Source organism: Ips typographus, linkage group LG3 (genome assembly GCF_016097725.1).
Source record: "Ips typographus isolate SLU linkage group LG3, UJ_Ityp_2.0, whole genome shotgun sequence".
Classification (NCBI taxonomy): Eukaryota; Metazoa; Arthropoda; class Insecta; order Coleoptera; family Curculionidae; genus Ips; species Ips typographus.
In genome coordinates, this window is record NC_138424.1 from 19,214,891 (window position 1) to 19,240,292 (window position 25,402).

The 25,402-nt window shown below is 34.0% G+C and overlaps 1 protein-coding gene across 8 annotated transcripts in view; it reads right to left on the bottom strand.

Moving 5' to 3' along the window:
• nrm (neuromusculin) overlaps nucleotides 1-25,402 on the bottom strand; it is a 527,634-nt gene that overhangs the window by 159,417 nt on the left and 342,815 nt on the right. For all 8 annotated transcript variants that reach the window (XM_081975067.1, XM_081975061.1, XM_081975068.1 and 5 more), the window contains exon 3: nucleotides 16,890-17,047. In XM_081975067.1, coding sequence (XP_081831193.1) covers nucleotides 16,890-17,047 — 158 coding nt within the window. The remainder of the gene's footprint in view (nucleotides 1-16,889; nucleotides 17,048-25,402) is intronic.

The window sequence follows — 25,402 nt, forward strand, 5'->3', positions numbered from 1 at the left end:
TAATACAGTACATTCTCTAAACTCTAGAGAATACAGCAAACATGTTCATATTAAGTATGTCTCTATGTTATTTGTAATCGTCTAATAACCAGCAGGCATAGACCACAAGGGAGGACCTTATAATGCTATTTGGGGCAGGTTAAATATTAATTCCGTGGTTAACCATGTCAAATAGGTGATCGAAGCGGATGATGGTATTAATTAACCGATTTGTAATGGTCAAGGTATTTACAGCTGGATCTATTATCATCATTTGCATTGCTATCTAAAACATTAGAAAGGGTGGATTGGCGGGATATAAATCGTGGAAGCGGCATGGAAAAAGATACACACACGGGCGATACGATATCTTAAAATGATTTAGGATCGCATCCGGTCCTGGGTAATAAATCTGCAGGTCGAAAAACTCTCTCTCTCTGGTCCATCGAAAATTTCAACTAAATTTGCTTCGATCCGGCCATGTTACACCATAAATGTGTATTGAAATTGCACAATGCAGTCAACTCGACAAGGCAACACGCTGCTGCACCGATATAATATTGGTTATTTATTTGGACGTTTGTATCCGGGGGTAGGTGTATTGGGGATTGCATTTTAAATTTCCGTTAGACACCTATCTGGATGTAACAACCCTATTTATGGGGCTCAACGATATTTACGTAGAAGTTGTTCAAGTAGGGTCGCATATAATGGCCACTCAGATTAAGCGACATAAATAATATTGTGATAATGTCTTTCTTTGTGAAGTTACTCTATTATAAGTTATATAGGGAATGGATAGACTAGGAGAATTTTATTGAGATCAACTATAACAGATTATTTAGTGTGTTGTTTTGAAATATGAACTGCAAAAGGAAGTATATAAACTGCTCGTCAAAAAGAATGAGGCAGCAACATTTTTGGTATTTTTTGAGCGGCTGTATCTACAAATTACTGATCTGTACTGCCGGCGTAGAAAGGCTACATTATGTTACTAGTACAAAAATGGATTTTCATTATTATACTAGGAGGTAAAAAAAGAATGTCCAGAACTTGATTCAGACTATAGCGTTAACTTTGCTTTGATTGGCTCTACAATACAATCCGTTCATGATCTTATTCAGAAATACAGTTTTCCTGAAGGTGCCATGATTAAATTTTAAATTTGAAGTAAAACAAAAATTATTAGAGTTGAACAGTATTTTTAGCGAATAGCCAAAGCACTTGGACTGTTTCCACAGTGAGCCTTATATCCCAGAACGTAAAGCCAAGCATTTCGTTGAGTTCACTTAAGATAAGTTTATACAGGGCAATTCAAATTCCACCCTTACCATTGGAAGTATAAGAGATACAAGAAAGTTTTTGGGGCCAAAGTTGCTCAATTTAAAGTTAAACCAAATACCGTTTTAAAAACTTTATCGAAGATATAGAAAACTGAAACAACCACCACAATAAACACCGTAGAGGTTTATGAAAAAATGTTGGAAACAGCAGTAAAAATTCAGTTACAAGATCATTGTGACAGGAATAGCATTGTTGTGGAGAATCGGGCTTTCGTGAGCGTGATTCTTGTGAAACTGTTGTAGTTAATTTATGTGATATTTTTAAAAGAGAGTTGGACGTTGGTAACTTTGTGTTGGCGGTGTTCCTCGATTTTAGGACAGCCTTCAGTTGAACGCAAAATTTTAATACAAAAATTGCATTGTATGGGCTTAAGGGGTACGGTTCTGGGATGGTTCGAGTCTTATTTGTCTAACAGACATCAAAGAGTAAAGTATAAGAATAGCATGTCTGAACCGGTGTGTGTTCAACATGGAGTACCTCAGGGAACTGTCTTGGGGCCATTGCTATTCTTGCTTTATGTCAATGTCATAGTTGGGGCTGTGGATCGGTGTTGCATCGAGCTGTTCGCAGATGATACAGTGATTTACATATCTGGGAGTAACTTGAATCTTATATAGACGAACGTAAACAACGATTTGGAAAATTACGAAGGCGTAGAAGGGCCACAGACGTTATTTTTCTTAAATTTTCACTTCAAACTCAGAAATTAGTTAAATTCCGACTTCAAACTCGGAATTTAGTTGCAATGTTGTCAAACTGACAAATTCTGCTATTTTGGTTCGAAGAGTGTTTTTGCAATGTTGACAAATTAACAAATTCTACTAATTAAGATCAAAGAGTGTTTGCAATGTTGCCAAACTGACTAATTTTACTAATTTGGTTTGAAGAGTATATGCAATGTTATCAAACTAACAAATTCTACAATTTTGGTTCGAAGAGTGTTTGTAATGGAACCAAACTGACAAGTCCGACTAATTTCTTTGAAGTGTGTTTGCAATGTAGCCAAAGTTAACAAATTTTACTAATTTGCTTCGAAGAATGTTTGCAATGTTGCCAAACTGAAAAATTTTGTCTAATTTGGTTTGAAGAGCTTTTGCAATGTGACAATGTAAATTCTGAGTGAAGTTGAAGTCGGAATTTATATAAATTCCGAGTTCAAAGTCGGGATTTAATCGAAATTTAACTAAATTCCGAGTTTGAAGTTGGAATTTAATTAAATTCCGCGTAGAAAGTCGAAATTTAACTAAATTCCGAGTTCAAAGTCAGAATTTAACTAAATTCAGAGTTCGAAGTCGGAATTTAAGAAAAAAAATGTTTGTGGCCCTTCTACGCCTTGGTAGAAAATATATTTAGATGGCTATGTAAAAATAAGCTTAGTGTCAATCCACTCAAGTCAAAGTTTCGTCTGGGAGAAAAAGTAGGTTCAGAAACGTCTCCTTGGAGCAGCTCGATGTAATTATGAATGGCACCAGGATTAGGTGCGAAAGTCAAATAAAGTATCTGGGAGTAATTTTTGATTCTGAACTGAAGTTTTATGCCCACGCTGATTATATAACTCGAAAATTTTCAAAGAAGGTAGGCTACATTTCGAGAATAGGAACCCAATTGTCTATGAAGACCAGACTGTTATTGTATAACTGTATTGCGGCCCATCGTCTCAAGTTTTGTTCTGCTCTTTTGTACGGTCTACCTGGTTTTAAGATAGATCAGATTCAGATTGTGCAAAATCGAGTAATGAGGTGCATATTGCGATGCAACAGGTATACTCCCATCGTAACAATGTCCACGACTTTAAGCATGTTACCTGTCCAGAAAATGATTGCAAATTGATTGCGAATTGTGTTTGCCGTTCACGTGTTTGTGTTTAAATTAAAAAATGGACTGTTACCACCCTATGGTATATGCAAGCAGATCAAATCTTTTAACGAAGTCCACAGTTACAGCACGAGAAACTGTTCTGATTTTGTTTTGAGTGGAAATTGTAGAACAACACATATGTTCAATTCAGTATTGTACTGCCTTCAAGATTTTAATATTGTCATGATTATTTTTATCCTGAAGATGAGATTTACGCAAATCTCCCTCACCTCCTAGTTGCATGATAATATCATCATAACTGGCATCAGATTCACCCTGACCATTCATTCTAATAATCTAGTAAATAAAGAAAATTTAAATAAATAAGCTTGAAAAAAAATTCTATAATAGGGATGCCAAGTTATTTTTAAGGTAAATAACTAAACCTATCTAACTTACTTTCTACCTAAAAATCCTGCTTCCAAATATATCATTGAAACTACAAATGTCTTTAATACAAAAAAATTACAAACTACTTACAACTAATACTCTTCGTCAAAGAGTCCAAATTGTCCAAAATAAACCGTCAGTTGACCAATCTTCTTCTTTTCCGTTGAGGTGGATTTTTAACTGCAAAGGCTGTATCTCGGTAACAGCCGGGAGGCCTCCTCGGTTATCGATTTAACCACTTCTGGAATAGGTCCTCTATCACAATCTGCTCCATGTCATAACGTGGACTAGACGGTACAATTGCTGGTAGCACTCGGTATTACACTCAGTAACTTCTGTTCCGGAAGGAAACAGCTTTCTAAGATCCCCTGATCTTCAATAGTCTGATTTTTGCTCGAATTTTTTAGAAAACTGATTTTCCAGCTCTCATTAAAAGTCTCTCTTGACAATCAACAACTAAATACAAAAAAACCTTTTTTTCCCATCTTCTACCTCCACGTACCACCTTTTTTACCTCCTTTGAAGTTCATCAAGTAATACTGTTAATTTTCTTAACAACTACATACAATCCTACTAAAACTAACTATAATGGTAAACACTTGACATCCCTACAAAAATGTACCTTTTCTATAAATTAAATAAAATAAATTTTCTTTATTTTCTTGAAAAAAAATCCTAATTTTCAAGGCAATATGTAATAAAAAACTGTGATAATTTGAACAATTTTAAAAGTGCCCTAAGACAACATGTCGTAATTTAAGTGCTTTAGCTTGTTTTTGTATAATGTTTTTACTTTTAATTCGTTACTTGTTTTTAAACCAGTCCATATTTGTCCATTTTATTTATTTTATTTTTACATTAATTTTAATATTTTTATATTTGCACGATTTGTCATTGTGTTTATTTTTATAGCTACATGCTAAATAAATACCATTATTATTTCCAATTTTATTTGAAGAGATATCCCAAAACCAAAAAAACATTTTAATTGCAACTTCTTTCTTTTTTCTTATGGGCGACATATTCAATTTTTAAACGTCAAAATAGTACGTTTAATTCTAATTTCAGTGATGTATGACAACTTATGATTTGCTTCATAAATGACGAAATAATTCAATAAAAACGAATTTTACTTCAATAAGTTGGCTTTGAATTTAGGAGTAGTTTTATGAACATGACTTGACAGGATCTGTAAAACGCGATTATTATTATTTAGACTGCATTACTAACTTTTACACATTATTTTTTTATTAGAAGTTTAATAAGAGATATTGTAGGCCATTGCTAATTGCAGATTTGCCTAATGCTCATTCTGTACAGGGTGCTGCATTTTCGATGGTTTTACGGGGTAAAGAGAAAACGGTAATAGATAGAAAAAAAGTAGCATACTTGTTCTGATCTCTTTTTCTGAGCTGAGATGACTGGCGAAAAGTGGGCGGCGCAAACTACTTTTGTTTCAAAGATACGGGGGGTTTTCGAAAATTGGTAATTTTTGAACCTCTTCTGTATTTCAGTTGCTCTTAAAGTTATCAAAAAAGGAAGAACGATTCCCGGTAGTAGTTTTCATGTAGAATCCAATGGCGTAGTCAGTTTTTTTCTATTCCGTTTAGTTCCTGACATATGACAGTAAGTTACATTTTTTTAAATGGAACATCCTATATATTTTTACGTCATTTTATTTTGTTGATTTTTACCTTTTCAACGGTGTATTACAACATATAAGTTTGTAGAGGTTAATCCTGTTATTTTAAAAAAAGACCTTTGCTAAACTAAAAAAAGGCCATTATCTAAAATACCAAACAAAATCGGAAATCATATAAACTAACACATCAGAAAATTAAATATTTTTAATAAATCTTATTAAAAATCTAATTTACAAACAGTTCTACCGTCACTTTAATAAGAAAAATGGCCATTTCTATTTTCTACTATTTTTAAGGTGGAAGTTAAAAAAATTGTTTATAAACGACATGTAACATGTTAATATGAACATAGCCAAATTTTGTTTCGACTGTGGGTATTTTTATACATATTATTTAGCACTTTTTTGTTAAGGAAACGCTTTTTTTCTAATTACCAAGAATAACGTTTACAAACTTATATGTTTTAATACACCGTTGAAAAAGTGGAAATCAACAGAATTAAATGAACTAAAAATATATAGGGTGTTCCATTTAAAAAAATATAACTTACTGTCATATGTCAGAAACTAAACGTAATAGAAAAAAACTGATGACGCCATTGGATTCTACGTCAAAACTTCTACCGAAAACCGGTTTTCCTTTTTTAATAACTTTAATAGCAAATGAAATACAGAAGAGGTTCTAAAATGAGCAATTTTCAAGAGCCCCCCGTATCTTTGAAATAAAAGAAGTTTGCGCCTCCCACTTTTTGCCAGTTATCTTAGCTCAGAAAAAGAGATCAGAACACGTATGCTACTTTTTTTCTATCTATTACCGTTTTCTCTGTATTCCGTAAAACCATCGAAAATGCAGCACCCTTTCCATACATACAACAAAAATTTCTTCTATGTAGTCTAAAATTTGCCAAAAGCATCCACATTCTGTTGTATACCAAGCTTTTCTGGTAATCTATGTTTGTTAGACAGTTTCGCTTCAAAAACAAATTTGCAAAACTACGGATATCCAGAAACTCCGGTCCTGCTATCGTCGTCCATCTGCAACTTCCGATAGCTAAATAAAGTATCGCGCACCGAGGCAAAGCAACTTTTCAGATGAATTTCCGTTTTAGTAACGGTAACAAATCAAAGGCACGTCAAAAGTTCGAGTTTTCCGCAAAAGAGGCATCGCCCCCGGGGGTCGATTTCCAGATTCGGGGTTTAATAGTTTTCGAGGCGCGTCATAGACGTAAGTGCCCCAACTTTCCGGGAATAAATTATGAACCATGTATCGATGCCTGTTTGTTCATTTCGGCAACTTTTAAGTGCCTTTTTAACTTTTTTGATGGCGGTTTCTTGCCTTGTTTACGCTGTTATGATGTTTCGTTCAACTACTTGGCGGTAAAACTCAAATTCTAAATGAAACAAACAACAAATCTCAGAATGTGTAACACATACAGAAAACGAGCAATTGTGTTTGGTTTATTTACATTACGCGCTCGCCTACTTCCCCCCTAAATAACCCTGGCATATAAATTGAGCTCCGAGGGTTTTAAGAGTATTTCGCAATCAACTCAACAAGTTCCAGAATAAAGCTTATCGTTATGGCGAAAAGATATTATTTACTAGAGTCGGGGTTGTTTCGCGACCGAATAAATTATACAACCCCATTTACAGGTTTGCTTTGCTTCTTCGGTTTCGTTTTTACGCCTTTGGTTGTGTCAAACTGATGTTTTATGCATCTTACAGATGGTAGAGATAAAACTGTGCATTTAATAATTATGCTTTGGTACAAAGTTTTTTTCCTAAAATGTGTAAGCAGACATGCAGCAGATATTTTTGTGGTTAGGTCTTTGAAAATGATAAAAGGAAATTATATTCGTTTATGTTATGAACGAGTCTTAGGACCAGATTTACTGAATTTGAGATTTAATGTAACGAACAATGTCATCATCATCATCATCATCATCATCGTCATCATCATTATCTTCAGTCCATTTCGATTCTATACTTCTAATCGTGTCATCATGTCGTGATCTCCACTCCAATATTGTCACGTTTAGATAAGGGGGATGGTAAAGGTAGAAGATGGACCACAGTTGCCATGACAGGCATTCACTGGGGGTGTGCACAGTTGTGTAAGCCCTTCGGTTGCGCCAGCAAGTGAAACCTACGGCTTTAAGTTTTGGGTACTTATTGGGTGCGCCCAAAGGGCGTTTTCTTGTTTTCTTCAAAATGAAACAACTATTCACTAATCCCCACTTAAATCTCCAACTCAGACTGAGAATGATTAGATGCTACGTAATCCCAGTGCTTATGTATGGACTGGAATCATGGACAATCAACAAAATCGCAATGAGAAAGCTCCAGTCTTTTGAAATGTGGATCTTCCGGCGGGTACTAAGAATATCATGGACAAAAAAGATTACCAATGAGGAAGTTCTACGCAGAGTAAAAAGAGAAAGAGAACTGGCGAACGTGATTAATGCCAGAAAATTAGAATATCTCGGTCATATTATGCGTGGAGAGAGATACGGTATACTACGACTGATAATGGAGGGAAAGATCGCAGCAGAAGACGTATGTCCTGGCTAAGAAACCTCAGAGAATGGTTTGGATGCACATCCCTCCAACTCTTCAGAGCCGCGGCATCCAAAGTAAAAATAGCTGTAATGATAGCCAACCTCCATAAAGAGATGGCACCATAAGAAGAAGAAGAAAGGGCTACTTTGAACTGACAGGGCTAGGGGTTCAATCGGCCACTTTAAGTTCTAACGAAGGAACCCTTTTTTATCAGCCTGGGGCTTCGGAGATGGTAACTAGCAGCTTGTGTCACTTTAAGTTGTAAGCTTCTAGCCGACCGACCCGGAGACCAGTGATATATTTGGGTACCTGATTTGCTTTACTTCCTTATCTTCCATCATCTAGGTGGAAACACATCACCTAGGCTTCCTCATTGGAGTACCTTCTCTGGGCACTGTACTGTCTAAGCAGCAAATTTCATCACTTAGCTTCAATCTTCTTTGTCCTTTGTGTACTCTTTTGGCACACATGACTTGGACCTGAACACTACTCTATCATCAAGGTAAGCCCGTCTGGAAATGCTTCTTCAGCGACGTCGGGTGCACACGGGTGTAGAACCGTCGTGGCGGAACCCATCTGAAGATGTTGTAGAAGTCGTTCATGTCTTCTCGCAAAAATTGATGGTCGCGCTGACAGTGTCCACACCCAAGTCTCTATGGAGGTCACTTTTTCTAAAGTACCAAGGTGCGTCGACAATCGTTGAATGATGTCTAAGTTGTTTTTTCTTGCACATCCCCAGAGTTGGATTCCGTACATCCATACAGGCTTTACAACCTGATTGTAGAGTAGTAGTTTGTTGTACACTGAATGGGAAGAGTTTCTTCCCAGAAGCCAATACATTTTTCCAAGTTTAAGATTAAGTTCTTTCTTTTTCTTTCTGATGTGGACTTTTTATACTTTTACACCTAACTGTCACTTTAAGTTGTAACTTGCTAGCCGACCGACCCAGAGATCAGTGTCATCATCTTAGATATGTATGGGTGCATCTTTTATACCTATGTTTACGTTAGCAATTTTCAGTGTAAGGTAGGAATATAGTGGGTGATGTTCCTATCTGTGACAATATCTTCCTAGTCCATCGTCTGTCAGTAGCCCCATGTCCTGCCCAATTCGATTTAAGCGATGTTATGCGTTGGTTGCTCGCAACTTGGTATTTGGAACTTTGTCCCTAAGTGACAAACCTAGCATGGATCTTTCCATAGCTCTCTGTGCAACTCGTATCAATCTGACGGTTTTCCTAGTAAGTGTAAGGGTTTCTGCTCCATAGGTAAGCACAAGGAGTATGCACTGATTGAAGACATTTTTCTTCAAACACGTTGGAATATCGGATTTTAGTGTATTACTGAGCTTGCCAAATGCTGCCCATGTCAGAACTATTCTGCGAGCCATATCTCTTATTTGATTGTGTCTCCCTATGCTGATGACCAAGTTCGTCATATATTGTGTTCTGTTGGTATTCATCGTTAGTCCAAGTGAACGTGAAGCCTTGTCCAGTTTTTTTAATAACTCATTAGCTTCATCGATAACTAACCGTTATTAAGACGATATCGTCAGCGAATCTTAGTTGATTTCATTTCTCTCCGTTGATATTTATGTCCATGTCTTCGAAAATCCATTTTACGATTACGTCTCCCTGTCTTTTATACATCCATTTCGATATTATAATCGTCAGTATAGTCGTGAAGTTTAACATATGCTTTGGCTTTCCTATATACGGTTTTAATTATGTTAGTATCTGCCAGAGTCTGGAGCATTTTTTGATGATAGATCATATCGAATGCCTTTTTGTAGTCAACGACGGCCAGAACCAGTGACTTGTTGTACTCTATGCACTTCTCAATAAGAGTATTTACGACACATACATTTCAATTTTTAGGGTGGAACTATTAAGTGGATATATGCAATTCCAATCTATTAGAGATTATTTCCTGAATGGTTACCGCCTTTAAAAAATAAGAAAAAAATTGCTATTTATGTATTAAGCACGCCAAACTTGACTTTTACGCGCCTAGAATAAAGTTTGATTGATTTGAAAATGATGATTTGATCTTTGCTCTGCATCGAGAGCACTTAGAAGCAAAAAGTATCATTAATGAATGTTTGTAGAAAAAAATATTTTACTGCATTAACCCTTACCAATATTGTCATTAGCTCCCCTTTCCCGCCCACAAAATTTTAACATAATTTGCTGGAATCTATGATTGCCCGCGGTGCATTAACGACAACCAAACAAATTCATAATTGAAATTCTAAACTAGACGACCGTAAAGGCCCTAATGTCTATCCATTTGCCGGATAATTGACACTGCGAGGCAGTTGCGGTCGGTGTAAAGTCCCTGGTGGATAAACGGTTTGATTGTATCGAGCGTAATTATGGTTTTATCGAAAGTAACTTTGTCCAGAAGCTTGAATCGCTTTGCAAATTATTTAGCCGCTTAATGTACGATGAAATTGCAAATACAACCAATTTTTGAAAATTGTTCAGCTCCTGAGGTAAAAACATTTGAAGACAAAAATAAAAAGCTTCCACCCTACCAGCACAATACCTTTAAATGTCTCATCAGATTGTTATTGAAAAATTTGCATTAACTTTGTTAAGATATTAAAACTTGATATAGTGAAGATAACTAAGAGAACATTTTAAAACACCCAAAACCTAAATATTCTATTAATTTAAACTGTAAATTTCCTGAAATATACTTACATTGAGAGCTGTTTATTTGGCCACCCAGATTATTTATTACTCTCTGTTTTATTATGATTATAACCTCAAAGTGCAAAAGAATTTTTATTTTCCCCATTTAGTCTGGTAGAAAAAACATTTATGACAAAAAAATTATATTGTCAAATTTTGTTCTTTTCTCATCTTTCTTTTTACTCTGGTGGTGGTTTTTATCTTCTTTTCTTCTCGCCTTTTGATTATTCTTTTTTTAGTGTAATAGAAAAAGTATTTTTTAAGAAAGGAAAATAAATAAATCAATTATATTGTAAAATTTTGGCGTTTTTTTTTCTTGTCTCTCCTCTCCTTTAAATCTGGTAGCTTTTCCATCTTCTTCCCTTATCGTCTTTTAATAATTCTATTTTTAGTAGAAAAATAGTTTTGTCTTATAAATGATATTATAAACCTTTGGCTTTTTTTCTTCCTTTTATTCTGAAAGCTTTCCTCTTCTTTCCTTCTCGTCTTTCAACTATTATCCGTTTAGTTTAGTAGAACATAGTTATTTATACAACAATTCAACAAAGAGACACTTTTTGCACAAAAAATCAATGAAAAGTGATAGCATAGTGCAAAAAAGACAATATTAAACTAGTGCAAAAAAAGTTTGCAAAACAACTGTTTGCATTAAAAATCATTACAAAAAGTGTACTTTTTTGCACGATTTTATAAAAACTATTATTTCCACTACTGATTAGTGTCTTGAGAAATTAGTTTTCTCTTCCTTAATGGTCATTGTTGACCTAGGTCATAAATAGAGTCTAATCTCTAGTTCTAGTCTGGCACAAACACAAAAAAAAAGGAAATATTATTGACCTAGGTAAATAACAATGTCAATGTCTATTAAAACATATGACATATTATGAAATATACTTGACTTGACAGAGACAAGTAAATTAGGTTTCTTCATGTTGTTGTTTTGTTGTTATCCTAAATTTTGTTAATAGTGGAAAAAACACTATATTATCCACGGTTTATAGAGCTTTTATTGACCTTATGTCTTAAATCCCTCGTCGCTTTGCTCTTCGAGATTTAAACTTGACATAGGGTCAATAAAAACTTCTGTACTTCTGTCTACTTTTGGCTTCTCTTCAATTCAATTCAATTATTCTTTTTTTTTTAAATTTAGTGCCGTTTTCTAAAAAAATATATTTAAAAATGTTGGCGTCTCTTCTACTCTCTCTTCTCTCCCTTTAATCTGGCACCTTTTGCTTCTTCTTTTAATTTGGCGAAGAATTTTAAATAGAAAATTTTGGTGCCTTCTCTCCTTGTTTCTTTTCTTTTATTGATCTGGTGATATCCTTCTTCTTTTCTGCTCGCTATTCAATTCAATTTTTTTTCTAATCTGATGCTTTCAGTAAAAAAATGGAAATTTGCCCCAAAATTTTATTGAAACATTTTGCCGTCTATAATTCTGTTTCTTCTTTCTTTTTAATCTGGTAACTTTCTTTTTCATTTCTTCGCGTCTTTTAACTATTCGTCTTTTAGTCTAGTGAAAATACTATTTTTAGCACGAAAATTACATATAAGGTTGTGGTTTCTTTTCTTCTTTTTCCTTTTCTCTTTTTAATCTGGCGAGTTGCGTCTTCGTTTCTGCTTGTCTTTAAATTTCTATTTTCTCTATCGGTTTAATAGTAAAACTAATTTTGGCGCAAAAATAATATCATAAAATTTTGTCTTCTTCTCTTCTGTTGTTTTTTTTTTCCTTTTAATCTGGTGCCTTGTTTAAAATTTTATTCGAAATTTCTGCTCGCTATTCAATTCATCTTTTTTATTCTATTTATTTTTTCCTCTTTTTCGTCCTTTAATTATTCTTCTATTAGTTCAGTAAAAAATTATATTCTTATTCTTCTTGTCTTCTTCTCGTCTTTTAACTATTCTTTTTTTAGTTTAGTAGAACACTACAAAACAGCATTTTTGGCGCCTTTTTTGCAAGACAGTTGCATAAGTACTGCAGTAGGTTACTCAAATGAAAATAGAAGAAACATGAACGTTTCGTTTTTTTTTCGAAACCATCATCAGATTGTCTTTTTTAATGCGGCCCTGTCACTTATATTCTTTTACTTATAAATAAAAATTAACCTGTTTCCTTTTTTTTTATACTGTGTGATTGAATTTTATTTGAAATGGGCTAACAAACTAAAAAACTTGAAAAACGTGGTGAAATGAATTGAATTGTAGTTTTCTGCTAATACTATATTAAATTGACATTTGTATTTAAGAGAAAAAGTTAACATTTTTGTTTTTTTAATTTTCTCATATAATTTCTACATATTGACACAAATAAAATATCGATTTTGCAATGAAGCTCTGTCGCTATCAATCATTTTAATAAATTGTATAATAATGTCCACTTTAAAATGGACTAGTATCAACATGGTTATATCAGAACAAATCTACAATTAAATTAAAACCCATCTCTGTGTCACCCTTAATGAATTCCATAGAATTTGCGTGGCTATTTTTTCGGTTCAGCTATTCAAACTAGTGAAACAACGCCAAAATTATTAATGTGCGTTTATTTTTCAGGGCCTGTGACGCCGAAATATATACACATGTAAATTATAAAAATAAAAGGTAGAAAAATATGATATATGAAACCCGGTGCTGTAATAAATCATTTACATGTTGGCGGTCACTTTTCCCGTTTAAAGCCAATGATAACGTTACCGTGGCATCGTTTTATTGTTGCGTGAAACGAGCCTTTTATATCCCCTCCGAATACGGAGATTAATTCGTTTTTTTTTTCTGAAAATGTCATCATCAAATCTGGTGTTTACAATATTTCTGTTTTCTGGTATATACCAAAACTTGAAAAATACACAATAAGTAATTCGAGTGGACAATTGTGCTTCTTTCAGAAGTATATCGAATCCAAAACCCCAAGTGATATTCCGCTATTAAACCTGCTACAAACGAAATACTAGTATATTGTATACGATATCGTAGTTTAAACAAAAATGGTGGTAAAAAATAAAATAGCATTATTTGCATAAAATGATCATCTATGCTGTCAGGTTTATAAAGAACACATTTGGTGAACACCAGATGGCATTACTGAGTTTCTGTCAATCTTCTTTTTAGTAGTTTTAGCAATTTTTGGGAGGTGACCAGGAATATTTAGAGGCTTCTCGCGTTTCTAAAATAGCTCTAGTATTTCTAAAAAAATATTTAGTAACTATATTTGTACAGGGCTCTGGTCAGTAGGTAAAGGTTTTTGCTCGGGTTTTTGGCACTTTCAAAATAACTTTAAAAGCTTTTGGTAATTTGCGAAATCTTCGAAATTTTACACCCTAGGAAAGGATTTTTAGCAGTTTTTTTAATAGAATTATAGAGGCACTGACAATTTTTAAAAAATTGTGAAATGTTGAGGACACTATCGATTTTTCGAAAGTTTTCATTACTATTTACTGGATTTTTCAAAATTTGTTCTGGGCGTTTTAAATTATTCTTAGATGATTTAGTATATCCTTAAAGACCTCCAGTCAGTTAAGAGAAGTTTGCAGTAGTATTTAAAGACTTCTGGCATTCGCAAAATGACTCTGAAAACGTTTGCCAATTTTTGAAAAAATTGTGTAATGTTTTAGGACACTTGCAAAGGGCAATTTTTGGAAAATTTTTAGTAGCATTGAAAGGCATCTGAAAATTGAAAAAATATTATGTAAGGTTTAGGAACTTGCAGAGACTTCTGTCAATTTTTGGTACATTTTAAGTGGCATTGCGAGAATTGTAGAAATACTGTGGAAGATTCAGGACATCTGGCATTTTTTAAAACAATTTTAGAAGGGGTAGAGCACTTTTGTGAAGGCGTTTGGAATTTTTTTTGGAACATATTCTGTTAGCATTAAAAGGCAACTGAGAATTTTAAAGATATAGTGTAAGGTTTAGAAACTTTTTTTTTTTTTAATTTCAAAAGTGTTAGCATCTTGTAGAAGCATTTGGCATTTTTGGGAGGTTTTTAGTGCTTCTAGGGGACTCTGACAATTGTTAGGAAGGTTCCAGCATTTAGAGGCCTATGGCAACTTTTAAAAAAATTGTAGAAGGTTTAGGACACCTGTAGAGCTTCTGTCAATTTTCGGTAGATTTTAAGTGGCATTTAAAAAATACTGTGGAATGTTTAGGATATTTGTACAGCATCTGGCATTTTTTTGAAACATTTTAGAAGGGGTAGAGCACTTTTGTGAAGGCTTTTTGAATTTTTTGGATAATTTTCTGTAGCATTGAAAGGCAATTGAGGATTTTAAATATATCGTGTAAGGTTTAGGAACTTGTAGAAACCTCTGGAAATTTTTGGGAGATTTTATATAGCATTTAAACGCTGTATGCAATTTTTAAAAAACTGTAGAAGGGTTAAGACACTTTGCAGAAGCCTCTGGCAGTTTTTACGAGGTTTTCAGTGCTTTAGAGGACTCTGACAATTTTTAGCAAGCTTCCAGCATTTAGAGCCCTCTGGCAACTTTTAAAAAAATCGTAGAAGGTTTAGGACATTTGTAGAGCTTCTGTGAATTTTCGGTAGATTTTAAGTGACATTGAAAGTGCTCTAAGGATTTCAAAAATGAGGATTTTAAAAATACTGTGGAAGGGTTGGGACACTTTGTAGAATCATTTCGCATTTTTGGGAGGTTTTCAGTGCTTCTACGAGACTCTGACAATTTTTAGCAAGATTTCAGCATTTAGAGGCCTCTGGCAACTTTTAAAAAAATCGTAGAAGGTTTAGGACATCTGTAGAGCTTCTATCAATTTTCGGTAGATTTTAAGTGGCATTAAAATTGCTCTGAGGATTTCAAAAATGAGGATTTTAAAAATACTGTGGAAGGGTTGGGACACTTTGTAGAATCATTTGGCATTTTTGGGAGGTTTTCAGTGCTTCTAGAGGACCCTGAGAATTTTTAGCAAGATTCCAGCATTTAGATCCCTCTGGCAACTTTTAAAAAAATCGTAGAAGGTTTAGGACATCTGTAGAGCTTCTGTGAATTTTCGGTAGATTTTAAATGGCATTGGAAGTGCTCTGATGATTTAAAAAAAATATTGTGGAAGGGTTGGGACACTTTGTAGAATCATTTGGCATTTTTCAAAAAAATATATAAGGGGTAGAGCACTTTTGTGAATTTTGATTGGAAAATTTTCTGTAGCATTGAAAGGCAACTGAAGATTTTAAAAATATGGTGTAAAGTTTAGGTACTTGTAGGGACCTGTCAATTTTCGATAGATTTTAAATGGCATTGAGAGGCCTGTGAAGATTTTAAAAATACTATGGACGGTTTAGGATATTTGCAGAAGCATCTGGCATTTTTTTAAAAATAGTGGAATATTTAGGACACTTGTTAAAGCATCTGGAAATTTTTGGGAAATTTGCAAATTTTGAAAACATTGTGTAAGGTTTAGAAACTTGTAGAGATCTCAGATCATTTTTGATAGATTTTCCGTAGCATTAAGAAGCTTTAAAAAAAATACAAATTTTAGAACCGTAAGGCCACACAATTTTTAGCAGGCTTTCAATAACATTTAAAGACTTTTCGCTAATTTTAAGTAAATTGTAAGAGTTTTAGGACAGTTGTAAAGGGTTCTCACGATTTTTGTGAGGTTTTCAGTAGCATCTAGAAAATCCTAGCAATTTTAGAAAATTATGGGAGATTTAGAAAAGTTTCAACAAAAAAGCCAAAACGTTGTTATCTATGTGCTGTTTGTTGTGCTTATTTTGATGAAATTGGAGATATTGTTATATTACACATAAAAAACATTATTTTAATCTTTTGCTGCATCGTGGCAACCTTGTATTTTATACCATTACACGTGTATTAGTATTATTTTATACTTTCTAAGCAAATAATTTGTACAATTATATAGGTTTCTAAGCAAGACTGCTTTTGAAAAGTAAGATTACAAAACCCGTTCCGTTTTTCTCAACTTTAAATCCCGAAATTTTTCTCCTTAATCCGAGTTTACGTCGAAAACATTAAATTAATTAAATACGAGAGCCTGAAGGGTTTCCGCCTGGAGCAGAGAAAAAAACCAAAAACGAATCCGAAAGAAAATCTGCTTTTCAGTTGCCGAATTCCCCTTTACCAATTACAGGGCGTTTTCACAAAACAAACTTTCGCCCTTCTTAATTAATTAACGAGAAACTCGAAATCTGTCACGTCATCTCCTCTTTAATTCCGCTTTTTTTTTCCGGTTGTAAACGCGGTTACATACAACATTACAAAGTCAAATCTATTACGAGCGATCTAGCTTATTCAAGATTCTTCATGCAAACTCTCTCTGATTAGATAAAGCTTAATTGAGCACTCTATCCGCTCTGAAAACTGGGTTATTGGGCTTGGCTCGGAAAGTTACGTAATAATGTGTGCTCGTTCCAATTAGATTTATGAAATTTCTCTCGCTTGACAAAACAACACTCACCTAAAGTAGTGAAATTCACGATTTGCACCACGTCATGACAGGTTTCTTTCACTTGAATGTAGGTGATTTCACATTTGTATATTGCTTCGTCATCCACTTCCACATTTTTTATCACTAGAGCTGCATGGCCACTTTCGGTAGGGTATTCGACCTTCATTCTGTAAAGCAAAATTTATTACATTAATATAATTAATAATTGTTACACAAATTGTTTATTTCAATAATACAGGGTTTTTCAATGAAACTAGTCATAGGTTATATCCCGAGACGTTCAAGTTTTATCGGTTAAACTGTGCATAGGTGATTTTTTGCAAAATTTTGCTTGGAAAATGATTGAGACTAAATAATTCGACGATAAAATCCTGAGACCGCAGGTCGAAGAATTTTTTCCAAAGAATTATTTAGTCGAAACCATTTGCCTAAAAGAAAAATTTTGCAAAAAACCTACCAATGCACATTTTACGTGATAAAACGTGAACGCCGAGGGGTATATGTCAAGATTATTTCCTGAAAACTCACATTTTAGTTTATTAACAAGAAAACACCTTAGTTAGAACACAAATACTAAACTAAACGTGATGAAATTAATGATAATATTGAACTCACCCCAGCAGACGACAGATTTTTGTTCAGCCATGTATATTTTTGTTTACATTTCAGATTGACAATCAGACGTCATAATATTTTAATTTATGTAATTTTTTAATGGAAACTACGTTATAGTGATTTATTAATTGTTAATGTTGAAGAAAATAGCTTAAATTTTATATGTGTCTAAATCCCGTTTCGTTTAATATCAAATGTTCTTCAAAAAAACGTATTCGAAAAAGGTAGGAGGTGTTTATTCAGTGTAAAATTTTAACAACTAGGGATTTATTCAGTATATAACGGCTCTCATTGGTCGAACTAGAAAGGTTTATTGAATTTTATTGGCTGCTAGTACAATGAGGGAAATAATCACCCTGAATATCTTCCAAAATAATTTCTCTGTTAAAAAATGCTAAGACACGTCAACAAAGATTGCAAGGGGGACATCTTTTTACGTAGGACTTGAATTTCTGCCATCAGCCTCTTTGCCGCCATAGCCACCCCCACTAACTTTTCAAATGGCACCATACCCTGTGTGGCACATCGTTGGAAAGGGTATTTCATAAGGAATTAATTGCACTATTTTATTTGTATATTTGCTTTGAATTGAGACTAAAAAAAATAAAAACATTTTTTTGTTATTTTGGTCAAACTGCTGATAACACTACCGAATACTTGTTTTCCATTCCATGTTTTTGCCTCAGTCGGTCAACTTGTAAGTTCGTTTTGAAGGAACATTGTCAATATGGTTTACACGACTGCCGAAAGAATAGAAATTGTACATTATTCATCCAGATAAATTAATTGGTCATCAGTATATCTTAAAGTTGATGCAAAAATTCATGGAAACTGGGTCAATGACAAACAAAAAACATCAACCCGAAAGACAAAATTATTAATGAACCAATTGAAGTTGCTGTTTTGGGACACGTTGCAATGGATAATAATCAGTCTTTAAATCAAGTTTCCCATGCATCGGGTGTTTCGACAAGCAGTGTATGGAGAATTTTTAAAAAACACAATTTTTATCCATTCAAGGTAAAATTCGTTCAGGAATTAAATGAAGATGACTATGATAGAAGACTACAATTTTGTGAAATTATGTCTACTAATCTGACAGACAACGTGAACTTGTTGTACAATATTTGCTTCAGTGATGAGTGTATAGTAGTAGTGATGAACTGTAGGTATTGGTGAGAGACGAATCCACATTGGTTTAGGGAAACCCATACCCAATATCCAGAAAAACTTAATGTTTGGGCAGGTATTTTAGGAGACCACATCGTTGGTCCGTTTTTTTATTGACGGTAATTTGAATGACGCTACTTATCTTGAGCTTCTTGACACCATTGTTGATCCGACCATAATAGAGCTACTAGAAAATGATGAAAATTTATTTGAAAATCAACTAATTTTCCAACAAGACGGTGCACCTCCACACTATTCATTTCCCGTTCCATAATATCTGAACAATCGATTTCCTGGAAGATGGATTGGTAGACGTGGTCCCATGGAATGGCCTGCGAGATCACCCGACCTCACTCCGTTGGACTTTTTTCTAAGGGGGCATTTAAAATCTAAGGCAGAGAATAATACATGAATGCCGACAACTGACACCACAAGTCCTCACAAATGTTCGCGAACTCTTCCAAAGTCGCTTGTATTATTGTATAATGTATTGAATTAATTGTATTAAGTTAACGGAGGTTATTTTGAGCCATTAATTAAATGATAACCGCTATTTGCTATTATTTCCGCAGTTAACAAAAAATAAACACAAAACGTATTTTTTTTTTGGTCTTAATTCAAAGCAAATGTACAAATAAAATAGTGCAATTAATTCCTTATGAAATACCCTTTCCAACGATGTTGGAAACAACAGGGTATGGTGCCATTTGAAAACTTAGTGGGGGTGGCTATGGCGAAAAAGGGGCAGAAATTCAAATCCTACGTAAAAAGATGCCCCCCTTGCAATCTTTGTTGACGTGTCTTAGCATTTTAACAGAGAAATTATTTTGGGGTGGCTACTTTTCATTGAAAAACCCTGTATAATGGCTTTATTTCCCCACAATGCAGTATGAATTTAATTCACATTTTTGCTAACAAAAAAATAAAAATAAACGTGTGTCATACTTTAAGAAAGTATGCAACCTCAACCAAATAACTACCAATACAGACAAAATAAAATAATAAAGGGTGCGTCATGTCCACTTAAGTTATGAAGAGGCGCTGATCGATTCGGCCGATCGGAAATCCGTAACTAACCGGAATGCCTGCTGCTTAATCGAAATATAAATAGCCATTCTCAAAGGACCGAACTGTTAAAAGCCCCCATTTTTTATCGTTCGTTGTTCACATGTGTACCGAATGGGGCAATTTGCTATTATTGCCGCATAAATGATTCCGGCCTCAATAAATCGTTAAACACTACAACGTCATTACGAGGGCTGGTGTTGTTCGTTTATTATCTGATGTAGGCCGAGTTGAGGTTGATTTCGTTATCGTACCAGTAAATTGCATTCTTTTGTAGTTTGTGGAGGGAGAGGTGAGGGAGCGACACGTAGTTCTGTCAGGCCGGCAATTTCCTTTCTCGTCACACAATACTTTCTCTCCGAGGCACTTTCTATCTTCTTAAATGCGTTTACTGAGAGGCGTAGTGTGCGCTATGGTAAACAGCTTTTGCGAAAATGGCTTTGTGTTGAAAATTCGATAAAACCTATGTCGATGTCGCCTTGGATAGGTTTTTTCGTGTTGTGTGAAAAGAATTGCCTTAATTAGTTGGTTTGGTCGTGGTTTTTAAATTGTAACCAAATTTTTTTGTTTCGTTTGGAGGTTAAAATTGGTTTAGTTGTTTGGCATCTTTAAGAGGTGAGATGAGATTTGATCTGGTGTTTTTACACCTACAAACAAATAAATAAACGTTAATTTGACAATTTTTTCTTTAAGAATATTAGACATTTTTCCAATGTTGTCTTAGCCACATTGCCAACTAGCAATATCAATGCAACTTCCTAAGAGCAATGTAAATATGGTAGTCTTCACTTTCCTATTACTTAGTTTAAAACAACCATTCAATATTGGATCCATTAACGAACTTATTATTAATTTAAACATTTCCTTTTTTGATCATTGAAGTTAAAAATAATTTATTCAAAATGACATTCACAGTCTTTAATAAGTCATTTTCACCGCAATACAGAATGTTCCAAGCTGGACTGGCAGCATGGGGATTTATGAAATTATAAAAACAGTAATGGGCAAATTACTGGTAAAGTAAATAATTAAAGTAATTACTTTACCAGGAAAATTTGACCGGTAAATTACCAGTAAATTGCTAATAAATTACAAATACTGCATTTCTCCTTGACTATACCAAACTTTGTTGTTTTTTCATGTTATTGTATAGGAAATTTCATTTTAATTTTATAAATGTACTTAAAACAGTAATCTTCTTACTCCAAGTGTTGATTTTGTCCCTGACTGTCCTTACAAACTGTGCTTCTGTCAGTTCAAATTTTGACACCGCTTTTCTCCCTGACTGTACAAAATTTCGTAGTATTTTTCAGGTTTTTTGATCAAAAATGTAATGAGGATTCCAAAAATGTGCTTCAAACTATAATTTTCTCTTTATTAGTGGGTTTGACAGGCGATTTTATCTTTAACTTTCCTTTCAAACTGGCAGTTCAAAATTTGACACCGCTTTTCTCTCTGACTGTACCAATTTTTGTAGCGTTTTTTCAGGTTATTGGATAGGAAATTTAATGAGGATTTAAAAAATGTGCCTAAAACTATAAAACTATAATTTTCTTACTACTAGTGGGTTTTACAGGCGATTTTATCTTTGACTATCTTTTCAAACTGGCAGTTCAAAATTTGACAAAGCATTTTATCTCTGACTGTGCCAAATTTTGTAGTGTTTTTCATGTTATTGGATAGGAAATTTAATGAGGATTCCAAAAATATGCTTAAAACTGTAATTTTCTTACTACAATTGGGTTTTACAGGCGATTTTATCTTTGACTGTTCTTTCAAAGTTAATTTCTGCCAGTTCCAATTTTTACACCGCATTTCTCTCTGACTTTAACAAATTTTGTAGCGTTTTTTTCAGATTAGTGGATAGGAAACTTAATGAGGATTCCAAAAATATGCTTAAAACTGTAATTTTCTTAATCCAACTGTTGATTTTGTCCCTGACTGTCCTTTCAAATTGTGCTTCTGTTTGTTCAAATTTTGACACCGCTTTTCTCCCTGACTGTACAAAATTTTGTAGTATTTTACGGGTTTTTTGATCAAAAATGTAATGAGGATTCCAAAAATGTGCTTAAAACTATAATTTTCTTACTACAAGTGGGTTTTACAAGCGATTTTATTTTTGACTATTCTTTCAAACTGGCAGTTCAAAATTTGACACCGTTTTTCTCTCTGACTGTACCAAATTTTTTCTAGCGTTTTTTCAGGTTATTGGATAGGAAATTCAATGAGGATTCCAAAGATGTGCTTAAAACTGTCATTTTCTTACTCCAAGTGGATTTCATAGGCGATGTTATGCTTGACTCCCTATTCAAACTGAGTTTCTGGCAGTTCAAATTTTGACACCGCATTTCTCTCTGACTGTACCAAATTTTCAATCGTTTTTTTCTGGTTATTGGATAGGAAACTTAATGAGAATTTCAAAAATATGCTTAAAACTGTAATTTTATTACTCCAAATAGGATTTACAAGCGATTTTGTCCTTGACTGTGCGTTCAAACTGAGTTTCTGGCAGTTCAAACTTTGACACCGCTTTTCCCTCTCACTGTGCCAAATTTAGTAGCATTTTTTCAGGTTATTGGATAGGAAATTTAATGAGGATTTAAAAAATGTACTTAAAACTATAATTTTCTCACTACAAGTGGGTTTTACAGGCGATTTTATCTTTGACTGTTCTTTCAAACTGAATTTCTGGCAGTTCAATATTTCACACCGCTTTTCTCTCTGACTGTGCCAAATTTTGTAGTGTTTTGTCATGTTATTGGATAGGAAACTTAATGAGGATTGAAAAAATATGCTTAAAACTGCAATTTTTTTACTCCAAGTGGGTTTTACAGGCCATCTTGTCCTTGACTGTGAGTTCAAACTGAAATTCTTACAGTCCAAATTTTAACACCGTTTTTCTCCCTGAGTATAAAAAATTTTGTAGTGTTTCTTCATGTTATTGGGTAGAAAATTTAATGAGTATTCTAAAAATGTGCATAAAATTGTCATTTTCTTACTCCAAGTTAGTGTGACAAGCAATTTTGTCTCTGACTGTAAACAGTTGCTCTGCAAAATTAGGGTTCAGAGAAAAGTTTTCATGCAGTATTCGATACAAAACGTGTTTTTGGGATTTATGACACTTATTTTGACAGTGGTCATGTGACTGCTTAGCTAAATTTTCCTCCAAAACCGCGTGATATTTGTCATTAATGTCAAAACTGACAAAATTTGCCTTATACTTTGCAAAAATTCTAATTTAACATTACAAGAATCATTTTGTCACTATTAAGGTATCCTTGCGGTCAACCTATTCATTGTTGGTAAATACCACTGTCATTTGGCACGTGATATTGTCTAAAAATCTATGCGTCTATCACATGACAGATGGTTATAGTAATTACCAAAGGCAAATTGGTAATTACTATAACCGCGAGGATACCCATAATGTTTTGATAAACCTAATTCCCTAAAACAATAAATACTCGTAATAACAAATCAAAACCCCTTTTTATTCAGTGTCTATATTTCAGGATTTTATTTTGAGAATATTGACCGAAAATGACTTTAATGAAATTAATGACAGTCATGACAGGAAAATGATATCTTTCAAGCATATTTCAATTAGACCCTTAAAAATTTGCTGGTCAAATTGAAATTAACAAGCAAATAACTCAACATAAACAGTAAAATAAGAGTATATAAATCGACAATCAGACCTGTTATAAAGTATGCAGACGAAACAAGACTAGAGACATCGAAAACATTACCAACGATGCGAACGGTTGAAAGAGAAAATAATAAGAAGTATACACGGAGAAACACTACACGACAGAATCAGAAGCGAGATACAAGACATAGGAAGATGGGGTAAGACAGAGAAGAAAATACTGGAATAAACATGTAAAAAGTAAAAAATCGCAAAAACAAACAATCCTGTCGAAAAACGAAACCAAGCCTACAAACCTCCAAAACACTGGAAAGAGTGCTGGACATCAACGTCCGGTATAATAGGACAAAACAGGCAGTAGCCTACCTATAAGGACACCCATATTAGACAAACAGTTTAGCATTTCAGCAAAACATTAAAAGCGAGTTATTGATATTGTTATTACTCACTCAAGGCAATAGAAATTCGGATTTCTGTGCAACGCAAATCCGGATCGCCTTATTGACAAAGCATTACCAGTGGCAGAGTGCTTTGATCCTTTCCCATCGGAATTTTAGTTATTCTACTAATGAGCGTTCGCGTTATTACTCAGCACGAGCCCATAATGATAATTAATAATTTCAGTACGTCTGTTTGAAACGAATCATGTGAAGGGGCGAGGGGGGAGTTGAAAACAACTCGCCTTTGGGGTGTAATTTATACGATGGCTCGGATAAAAAGATCGTAGCGACCCTAGCACGGTCAAATGAACCCTGTTTATTTTACATAAGATGGAAGTCCGGTCATGCGAATAATCCGGACGCAGTGCCGGTTCATTTTCCGGAAGACCGGACACCTGCGACCTGCTCGCAGTGCAGAAATTCGCATTTGCGAAAACGCCTCTCGCTTTTGAAGGAATTTCGGCTCCCCGTCTTTGTGAATAAGATTTATGTTTGCCTCTCCGCTTTGGCGGGGTAAGAACCCTCGAACCAATCGATTTTTCTCTACCGGAAACTATTTTGAATTAATGACACACACACCGCTTACGGTTGAATGCAAACCACCCCCTTCGCGCCCCACCTTAAAACGAGCAATCATTTAAATAATTAATGTGAAGGTCTAATTGAAGCCGATCGTAAATTAATTCGGCCAGTCTCATCAATCACACGGTCAAATAGACATAAACCAGACTCAATCACTGATATGCTATTCGCAAACAGTGTCATGTTTAATATTCAGTTATATGCTGTGTGTTATGTAAATAATGACCAAATCGGGATTATCACTTTAAAAAACTTTTTGATAAATTAGTTATAAATGTAAGTTGTAATAATGCAAATATACATCAAATAATCAAAAGTTTCTACTGAAAATCATGCCCAATAGTATATTATTCGATATTTTTATCAGTCATGTAACAATTTGTTATATTTTAGATTGGTATTTTTGCAAGGTTACGTTACGAATTTTCAAATTTGAGCTTTTGTTTTGTGTTCTATATCATGTCATTGTTATCAATTTATACTACAATTCCAGATCAAGTGACAATTTTTTTTAATTTTAGGTCACATCTTCATGTCATATGTTAAGATTCAAGATCACATGACATTTTTTCAAAATTTAACTGTAATTTGAGACGTTTTTCGAGTCATGTGACTGTAAGATAATTGCCTGCAGTTTTGTTTTAGCAATTCGTGCTACAATCTACAATTATGTCACTTGTCAATTCAGCTACCGCTATTTTCAAAATTGAGTTATGACCGAATTTGAGCTACTAGAATTGAAACTACTTGTCTTTTAATTTTTCTTATGGACGCCATAATACATTTTTGCATATTTGAATAGAGCCTATTTTTTTGATTACGACGATATACCATTCGTTACGATTCAGTTTTGGAAGTTCTTAAAAATCATGAAAATTATGTTTTTGCAAAAAGCGCCTTGAAAATTACTTCTCAAAAATCCATCGATCGGTCAAATGACATTAGCCACGTGATATTACTGCCATTTGCAAAACAATGATCATGTGACTAACTGTCAGTTG